Source organism: Bubalus kerabau, chromosome 15 (genome assembly GCF_029407905.1).
Source record: "Bubalus kerabau isolate K-KA32 ecotype Philippines breed swamp buffalo chromosome 15, PCC_UOA_SB_1v2, whole genome shotgun sequence".
NCBI lineage: Eukaryota > Metazoa > Chordata > Mammalia > Artiodactyla > Bovidae > Bubalus > Bubalus kerabau.
Genome location: NC_073638.1, coordinates 47,181,731 through 47,192,322, shown reverse-complemented (window position 1 = coordinate 47,192,322; position 10,592 = coordinate 47,181,731). Strand labels below are relative to the sequence as shown.

The 10,592-nt window shown below is 38.9% G+C and overlaps 1 protein-coding gene and 1 pseudogene across 1 annotated transcript; one reads left to right on the top strand and one right to left on the bottom strand.

Annotated features, from left to right (window-relative positions):
• The first annotated feature begins 715 nt into the window (after window positions 1-715).
• On the top strand, window positions 716-1,656 carry LOC129628143 (olfactory receptor 56A3-like; annotated as a pseudogene).
• Window positions 1,657-7,887: 6,231 nt separating this feature from the next.
• LOC129628142 (olfactory receptor 56A4-like) lies at window positions 7,888-9,782 on the bottom strand. The gene is made up of 2 exons (XM_055547571.1): window positions 9,537-9,782; window positions 7,888-8,583 (listed from the first exon to the last, which is right to left on the bottom strand). The coding sequence occupies exons 1-2, from the start codon at window positions 9,780-9,782 to the stop codon at window positions 7,888-7,890; spliced, it is 942 nt and encodes a 313-aa protein (XP_055403546.1).
• Between the last annotated feature and the right edge of the window lie 810 nt (window positions 9,783-10,592).

Here is a 10,592-nt window from a genome sequence, read left to right as displayed (position 1 = left end):
GTAGGCATTTCTCACTGCAACAAGCAGCTCATTTTTTGCAGCTTCCTTTGAACTTGCCTTTAAAATTCAGCAGAAGAGTAGTCCTGGGAACACTTTACTTTCATGTAAGTTTAGTCCTCATCTACTCTCAAAATATTCTGCACATTACTCTGTTATTATCTTATCATTTTGTCTTATAACTGACAATCTCAAGGGAATTTTCACCTGAGAACAAGGATAATACTTAATCTTTTTGTTCCCTCTCTATAAAAAGCTTTAAAAAAAAAAAGCTAAATTAGAAGAAAGGAGTGGCAACACTGGATGGTGTATGGTATGAATTTAGGAGAGATTATCTGGTCAATTGGGCAAAGAGATTCAGAGAGGAATCACTAAAGACCTCCACACTGCTAAAATCAGAGGACCTGATCTGTAACAATCCTCAGTTGCAAGAAAACATCTTATAGCTAACTGTTCATAACTCATTCTACTTTATAAGATATTTTTATTGAAAAAATAGAACTATTTCATAAGTGAGGAGACACAAAAATTGCAGAAGATTGAAATGAATTTATTTTCTGTGTACAACATGAAAAATCTTCATTTAAAGCAAAATAATCTGCTAGAAACCTTAAGTTTGCTCCTGAACTTTTTTCCCATTGTTAGTACAATCAGAGGCTAATTTTGATCGTAACTTTTTAGATCATAAAAGGAAGTCTGTAGAAAGAAAATCCACAAAATGACATCTCACAGAAATGGCTCCACTAGGGTTTCAGACTTCCTCCTGAATTGCTTTGTCAAGTCTCCCAACTGGCAGCTCTGGCTGTCCATGCCCCTCACCATCCTTTTTCTTCTGGCCATGGGGGCCAATGCCACCCTCCTGATCACCATCCGGCTGGAGGCCTCTCTGAATGAGCCCATGTACTACCTGCTCAGCCTCCTCTCCCTGCTGGACATGGTGCTTTGCCTCACCGTTATCCCCAAGGTCCTGGCCATATTCTGGTTTGACCTCAGGTCCATCAGCTTTGTTGCCAGTTTTGTTCAGATGTATATCATGAATTGCTTTCTTACCATGGAGTCCTGCACATTCATGGTTATGGCCTACGACCGCTATGTGGCCATCTGCCATCCACTGAGATACCCATCCATCATCACTGAGCAATTTATAGCCAAGGTGGCCATTTTTATCTTAGCCAGAAATGCACTTCTAACTATGTCTGTTTCCATCCTCTCTGCTCGACTCCATTATTATGGGAGAAATGTCATTGAGAACTGCATCTGTGCCAATATGTCTGTCTCCAGACTCTCCTGTGATGATGTCACTATCAATCGTCTCCTCCAATTTGCTGGAGACTGGACTCTGCTGGGATCTGACCTCATCCTCATCTTCCTCTCCTACACCCTCATACTAAGGGCTGTTCTGAGACTCAAGGCAGAAGGATCTGTTGTAAAGACCTTAAGCACATGTGGCTCCCACTTTATCCTGATCCTCTTCTTCAGCACCATTCTTCTGGTCTTTGTCCTCACCCACATGGCAAAGAAGAAAGTGTCCCCTGATTGCCAGTGTTGCTCAATGTCCTCCATCATGTCATCCCTGCAGCCCTCAACCCCATTGTCTATGGGGTGCAAACCCAGGAGATCAAGCAAGGAATCCAGAGGTTACTGAAGAAAGGATGGTAATTAGGACAACTGGATCTCTGCATTCCTAAAATAGGAATCAGTTAATAAATCAGCTAATAAATTAGTTGATGGGAAATTTGGTTGAAATCGATAGCTCACAGACATAAGTTCAAGCAGAGAATAAATTTAATTCTGAAACAATTTTCTTGACTTTATTCACTTTTTCAAACTTCAGTGCTTCAGTGCTTCAGTCTGGCATTTCTGGGATTTTTTAATTTTTTTTTCAAATCTTTGCTATTGTTTTATCTAAAATGTGAGAACTCTGGAGGATGAATTCTATAGTGGAGAAATAAATCCCAGTTAATATTGAACTTACTATTTCAGTACATGTAATCTTTTATTATTTTTTATAGTATTTATTTTAATTGGAGGATAACTACAATATTGTGATAGGTTTTGCCATACATCAGTATGTATCAGCCGTAGGTATACATGTGTCCCCTCCACCCTGAAACCCCCTCCCTCCTTCCTCCCCACCCTACTCCTCTAGGTTGTCACAGAGCACTGGCTTTGGGTGCCCTGCTTCATGTACATGTAATTTTTAATATGTAATTGTGGATATAAATATCCTTGCATGTAGCATATTATTATTACTATTTTTGTTATTATTAGCTCAGCTGCATAATGCAATTGTGAAAAGTCCACATTATTTTAAATGTCAGTCCTGAATGATGAAAAGTAGCTGGACTCCATAAATAAATCTCTCTCACTTACCTCTAGCTCGGCCAATAAATTTCTTCTCCACCTACTCTTTATCAAGCAAAGTTGTGTCTTATTATCAGGTCCAACCCTTGAAAGGAAAGATCTCTTGCAAGAATTGCTCACATTTGAGGAAATGCAACTTACTAGGTTTAGGAGAAGGGGTATCACATAACTCTTCTTCCTCAATGTCTTCACCCCATTGTCTGCACTTCAAGCTTCACCTTTGAAATTCACAATGACTCAGTTTGTGATATGTATTTAGGGTACATACATAGTTAGGCTCTGTTTTAGGATACTAATTTATCACCATATCATAAGTTGTTCCAGTAATGACACTAAAATATACTAGGCTCATTATTAATTGAAGAAATATTTTCTAATTAACTGCTATAGTACAGTAACTTTGTTACAGCCCAAGGGTACAAAGATGCACAGGACAAATTTGCAATCATTGAGGAACTCATGTGCTGTTCAAATGGAATTAAAGCAATCTGGATCCTATAATGTTGAAGGAATGTTGTCTTTTACATAGAAGGAAGTAGAAAGGAGATGCAAATAAGTACAGTAAGCTACTTGAAGAAAGAGCCTGTGCCTGTCTTAGCAGTTCTGCATTCTAGACCTTACACAATGAGATAGGCTAAGACATGGTCCCTTTCCTGGAGTGCTTCCACATGCACCTGGACAAATATCTTCTTGAGCAACAGAATACAAAGAAACTATAAGGGACTAGAAATGCAGACACAGTTGGGACCACCATGAACAGTAAGATACAAAAGAAAGCACAACTAATATTTCTCAGGTGTCAGGAGCAAAAGCAAGGCACTGGGCGTGATCCCTGCAAACAGCACCATCAAGGGGATGAGCAGATCACCCAAACCAACCCTCTGGCCTGACCCCTGGACCTACCTCTATTCTCACTTCGTTTAAGGGACTAGTTTGCCCCCATCAGGGAGCCGAGCAAGGAAACCTGTTACTCCTTTTCACTCCCTCATGCTGCAGCACGAGTTCCAGTAAAGTTTTGTTTTGCATGAATTTCTTGTCTTATCTCTTATCAATTTCCATTGATTAGAGTGTAGGAACCCAGGTCAGTAGCACAACCACAAATAACGTGTGTGATTGGAAACCAATCAGCAGCCTCACTGAGTTTCAGTGTCCTCATCTGTTACATAAAGACAGTGAACTGGTTATTTCAAAATACATTTCTAGTTCTAAGAGTCTATGAAACCATGCCCTGCTTTAAGACAGGCATCACTCATCTTATCCAGTCCCTTTTCTTCACTTTTTCCCTTCAGGCTACTGGCATGGACCTTCATACACACCCTCAGTACAGTTGAAAGGAAATGGGAAATTTAAACATCGTATCAAGGGTAACTTCCAAATACCACCACGTATGATTTTGTTCAAATCATAAGGTCAAATGATCAGGCCAAAACCCAAGATCATTTATATATTCACATCATTTACAGGTCCCAGCCTACATTCATCTGCTCAGAGAAGCTTATGGCTTTCTCTATTGGAAGGACTCCATGTATGTTTACTTCTTGGTCTAAAAGCCAGGAGACCCTAAGAAACAAAGAGCATTTTCCTCTGAAAGCCCAAGTCATACTATGTAAATCTTCATCTTTTCTTTAGGAGTGACATGTTCCCAAGATTACCAACACAGGAAAATATCAATTTGATTCAGGGAAAGTCCTACTCAATCCAAAATTATGGGTTTCTGCTTTCTGATCCCAAAATAAAAATGCTTAAATTCCACTATCAGTACTGTTCCCAAAGTCTGGACCATTTAGCTTGAGATAAAATATTAAATGAATCGCTGATCAATTTAAGGTATAGTTTTCCATACTTTGTCAATTTCTTGACTCCTCCATCCAGTGATGCAAAGAAATGAATCTTGAATTTTTTCTTTGGTTTCATGACTTTTGAACTTCTATTCGTAACTATTTGAAAATGAAAATGTGTTTGTATCAGCCTAAGTTGGGCTTCCCAGGTAGCTCAGTAGTAAAGAATTGGCCTGCCAATGCAGGAGGCACAAGAGAAATGGGTTCAATCCCTGTTTTGGGAAGATTCCCTGGAGAAGGAAATGGCAACCCACTATAGTATTTTTGCCTGGAAAATTCCATAGACAAAAGAGCCTAGTGGGCTACAGTCCATAGGGTCACAAAGAGCTGGACATGACTGAGCATAACAAACAATAATAAACAATAATTTCAGGTGCTATTAGGTTCAAATTCCATTTTTACAATACACTCTCTATTATATAAATGAGTATGACTAACTGAAGTCTCACTCTTACAAACTTTACTATTTCAGCAGAAGGTTTCAATTCAACATGTTTTTGAATCAATGAGAAGAGTTCTCAAAAGAAAAAGGGGATCTACTTCTAAAGCAAATTTAATTAACAGCTATTATGAAATAGATAATGCTTGCAAACTCTAACTGATTTTTTCCCAACATCTTCCCACTGATGGTCTAAAAATTTATGAGATTTTATGACCCACATCAACTTAAAGTAAACACAGACTTTCCAATAAAATTGCAGACTGAAACTTAGATGAAATGGATTCACAGAACTGAAGAATTTACCACAGGCTATATATACCAAAACAGAGTTTTAAATTTTTTTGTTTTATTTAAAACTCTGCTTTATTTTGCCTACTTACAGATTATTTTAATGTGGGGAAAGAAATTCTGTATAGCTCAAGAAATGTATGCCCACTTTCTATGTGAAAAACACAACAGAGTAAGAATGGCTATAACCCATTCAAAAAATACATAATATGAATTAAGATTCTTTTTCAAATCACTGATGTGAAACTCAGGGAAGTGGATAGGAAAAGTTAGCTAATTAGACAAAGAAAAGTTTACTCTCAAAAAATGCCCATAATAATAAATGATGTTTCTGTCATTTGTTTTTGCTTTACCACAAATAGAAAAGGAAGCCAGGGAATCCGGCTTCTTTGTGCTAAAATAATGAGAGAAGATAGAATATTAGAAAATAGAGTGAAAAGACTAAAATGGAGAAAGCCTTTTGTATTAGCATTATGCATATCAGACATGCCCAAATCCTGGAGTGACAGCCCTGAGGCTGAAGATAAGCTGTAAATAAATCCAGGAAATAGTTATTCCTAATTAGTTTTTATTGGTGAATAATGTCATGACAGTGACATGACAGCGGAGCCTGGTGGGCTGCTGTCTATGGGGTCACACAGAGTCGGACATGACTGAAGTGACTTAGCAGCAGCAACATTAGGATAAGCAATGGAGAAGGAAATGGCAACCCAGTCCAGTGTTCTTGCCTGGAGAATCCCAGGGACCAGGGAGTCTCCTGGGCTTCCGTCTATGGGGTCGCACAGAGTTGGACACAACTGAAGCGACTTAGCAGCAGCAAGCAATGGTTGTTCATGTTTAAAGACAATTCTCATAAAGGAAACATGCATTTTTATCTCTTTTAAATCTTGCTCCATCAGATTTTCATAATCTTATACATCAGTATTTGAAATTGGCTGATTTTAATTTTTAAAAAACTTTTTTAAAGAACGTGTAAGAGAAATAGAATGTTTTATAATCTAATGTTTGGAAAAAAACACAAATAGGAAATGAGGTCCTTTGAACCTTAGAACAAATATCCAGGTAATGTTAAAATGAAGGCTATATTGGCAATTTTAACATTACTAATAATTTAAAAGTCTTCCCCTATACTGATATATGTATCAAATGGATATCTTAGAGCATCAGTCCCTAACCTTTTTGGCACCAGGAACTGGTTTTGTGGAAGACAATTTTTCCATGGACTAAGGAATGGGAGATGGTTTCAGAATGATTTAGGTACATTATATTTATTTTGCACTTTACTTCTATTATATTTATATCAGCTCCACCTCAGATCATCAGACATTGGATCCCGGAGTTTGGGGACCCCTGTCTTAGAGGACATGCCAACTGACAATGGAGATTGATCTAAGTATATGTTTCAGAATGTTTCCAGGACATGACAGTGACCATACACACCAAATTTTGAGACCAGTTGTTCCTTTATCTATTTATTCAACACATGAAATATTGTCAGATATATCAGGATCTAGGATTTGAGGATAGGGTCATGAGCAAAAGAGACTTAAATCTAAGTATATTTACAGGGAAATTAAAGAAATAAATAAATAAATTCAGAAAATGATAAGTGCTATAAAGAAAAAAGGTAATACAACGTGTTAGCATGTTCTAAGAGAAGTATGCTACTTTGGATGTAATTATTAAGGAAGTACTCCCTGTATAGGTGGTTTTTTAATTGAGATTATGAATGTTGAAAAGTTCATCATTTGAACATAAGGAGAATACTGTTCCAGTCAGTTGGAGCAATTAGTACAGAGTACTAAGCAAAGAAAAAGCAGAAGTCTAAGAAGTAGTGGAAGTCCTAGGGAGGGATACCGGAGAAGGCAATGGAACCCCACTCCAGTACTCTTGCCTGGAAAATCCCATGGATGGAGGAGCCTGGTAGGCTGTAGTCCATGGGGTCGTGAAGAGTCGGACACGACTGAGCGACTTCCCTTTCACTTTTCACTTTCATGCACTGGAGAAGGAAATAGCAACCCACTCCAGTGTTCTTGCCTGGAGAATCCCAGGGACGGAGGAGACTGGTGGGCTTCTGTCCCTGGGGTCGCACAGAGTCTGACACGACTGAAGCGACAGCAGCAGCAGCAGCAGGGAGGGATACAGCCACGGGGAGGATAAGGCAGAGGTAACAGGGAAGATCTGATCGCAAATAGCAGAACTTCTGGTTCCAAACAAACAAAGGAAATTGGCTATGAGAAGGTGACTATCATTGTAGGCCTGTCAGAATACTGGAGATCTTTTCAAAAGTAGAGTCATTTGGAGGAATTTGGTATGGAAATAGAGTTCAGTGTTTAAAGCCAAACTTCTGATAGCATATGTAAAAAAAAAAGCTCTGCCATTGATGGCAATTCTGCTTTTCCCATTGTTCTTGCAAAAAAACTTTGGTGTCACCCTTTGCTCCTCTCAATCTTTTATAACCTCCATTAGAACTCTCAGCAAATCTTGTGACCCATAACTTCAATTTTCACTCACCACCTTAGTTCAAATCATTATCATTTCCTACCTGGATTATTGAAGTAAAGTCCTCATTGGTTTTTCCAGTCCTACCCATACTCCTCATGTTCTATTTGAAGCATAGTTCCATCCCTGCTCTGGTAATTACATGTGAAGGCATTTGGAATGTAAAGACTGAGTAGTATGTGAAGGCACTAAATACTTATTTAATGAATGAGTAATTGAGACATCACAATGGCAAGGGGTCAGAATGAAGAAAATAATGGATACCAAAACATATATTCAATGAGGGTTTCAGGACAGGGTTACTGAGAGTAAATATTGTGATAGTGGTTGAGGAAGGTTTAAATAAAAGATAAGGGTAGAAGCACAGATGTTACATGGTGTTCCTTGTGGTATTCAGTTGAAACCATCACTGACATACTCAAATTTCCATAATCCTTGATCTTTGACTCACATCTCTCAGCACTGGTACTTGAATAGCTTGATAATCCCTTGCTTGATTTCCTGGGTTCGTACTCCATAAACAATGGGGTTCAGTGCTGGTGGGATGAGATGGTGCAAGACATTGAGAAGAATGGGTACCTCTGGGGACACTTTTTTCCCTGCCTTATTTGTGAAGATGAAGACTAGCAGCAATGTATAGAAGAAAAGTATAAGAATGAGATGGGAACCACAAGTACTCAAGGCCTTGGTGGATGCACCTCCCGACTGCAAATGCATAACAGCACTCAAGATGAAGCAGTAGGATAGCAAGATAAGGACCAGATCAGAACCCAGTAGGCACCAAACACTCACAAATTGGTAGAGCTTATTTAGGTGAATATCTCCACAGGAGAGCTTTGCTACAGAAATGTTGGCACAGATACAGTTTTCCACTACATTGCTGGCACAGTAATTGAGTCTCGCAGCCAGAATTGGTGTAGGCAGCGTAGCCAGCAAATTGCGGAAGATGATGAAGATGGCCGCGTTGATGATGAACTGTTCCGTGATGATGGATGGATAGCGCAGTGGGTGGCAGATGGCCACGTAGCGGTCATAAGCCATGACCAGAAAGGTGGAGGATTCCATGGGAAGGAATGTATTCATGATGAACATCTGCAGGAAGCAACCCATAAAGCTGATGGGCTTCATGTCCAACCAGAAGATGAGCAGGACCTGCCAGAATTATTATTTTCAAAAGCAGTGCATTCACTCCCACCCTAGGGTACCTAACCCTTGGATAATCCTTTGATGGCTTCAACCACTCATATCCCCAAACCCCATCTCATAATCCTAATGGGGACAGTGTCCTAATTTCAAATACCTTCTATGTGCATCCCAACTTCCAGAGCCCGATTTATACACTTTTCAACTATAGATCATACCTTTTTGTTTAAAAAAATTTATTTCTAGTCTGTCTTCTCTTGATCTCTAGAGTTCTTACCCAAACTTCATATGGACACATCTGCTCATCTAAATGTATCACAAGGACACCAAATCCAATAAGCCCAATACTTATATTTGGACACCCTCCAACCTCTCCTTATACACAAGAAACATCTTCCAATTATGCCTCCTACCTCAGTATATGACATAAATATACATCTATTTACATTTTTTAAGTTTTTTTTAATGTTGATCAGTTTTAAAGGCTTTATTGAACAATAAGCATTGTTACAATATTGCTTCTGTTTTATGGTTTGGTTTCTTGGTCTTGAGGCACATGGGATCTTAGCCCCCACTACACGTATCAAACCCACACCACCTGCACCAGGAGGCAAAGTCTTAAGCACTGGACTGCCAGGGAAGTCCCTCATTATGTTTTAGAAAGAAAAGTCTTGAGCCTTTGAATATAAGGGTGGGGAGTAAAGAGAAAGTCAAAACTTGGAATATCACTGACTCAGACATTGAGAGAAGGCTTCTCAGTTTGAAAAAAAAAAAAATGTGAAACCTTAAAAATCATAGGCATTGAGAATGAGAGGAGACATATCTGGAAGCTGTGGTAGACCTAGTATGATACTGTTGGCAACTCATTGAAAATTTTACAGGAGTATTTACATCTGCAAAGCAAGGTAGTGTTTAGAGAAAGATGATTGAATACCCGGGAGTAAATCCAGGGAGGGTCTGACCTTAGGGATGACTGTGAGGCAGAGGATGACATCCAGCACAGAAAGGATGGCAAGCAGGTAGTACATGGGCTCATGCAGAGATGCCTCCTGCCAGATGGCAAGTAATAACAGAAAGTTGGCCCCAAGGGCCAAAACTAGGAGAGGAGCCAGGACTAGAGACAGCCAGTGTTGGGTATCCTGCATTCCTGGAAAGCAGATCATCAGGAATTCAGTCACCTGGCTCCCTGTGTGGTTGAGAGATAACATGGCTGGCAGGTAAGCCTGAAACTGACTGAAAGAAAAGAGATATGAATTCAGAGTTTGATTGTTACATTAGTAATCCCCTAACTGATTTATCTGCCTTCATTCTAGGCCATCAAGTTTCTCTATAATTCTATTGACATAAAATCTGTTTAAAATTTAAATTGGATAAAATCACTCTTTGTTAAAACATTTTCCTTAGCATTCATAACTTTATGAAGCAAGAATAACTCCCTTCACATGAGTATGCTCCAACTCCACACACATAGACACAGCCCCTTATAGAGCATGCTTTGTTTTGTCTCACCTCTGTGTTTTAGCATGTGTCATATCCTTCTCCTAGAATTAACTCTCTTGCCCTTAAATAGATTCTGTTTGCCCCATTCTATCTGTGCCATGAGTTACACCTCTTAGAAATTTAAGAAAACATATGTTTTTTCTTTTTACATACATATATAATTAAATGCTTCTTCCACTTCTCCTTGTTCTCTGTGACCCTTAAACATCCTGAGCATGCTACTATTAAAGTGTTAATAAAACTTTCTCATATTCCTTCACATTTCCTATTTGTCTTCCAAAAACTCTGTGTTCCATCTGCCAGCAGTGGAATCTTATCTCTTTATTATAGCACAAAGAAAAATACAACATATCTGGTAACACAATAAACACTCAATAAGTACAATTCAGATAGGAGACTGATAGATTGTTGAAAGCATCATAACACCTTGCACTCATTTAACTCATTAATACTATCTCCACATCTTGCTCTACCATTAACCACTGGCACTGTTGCTTAACACTCATTAAAAATCTGAA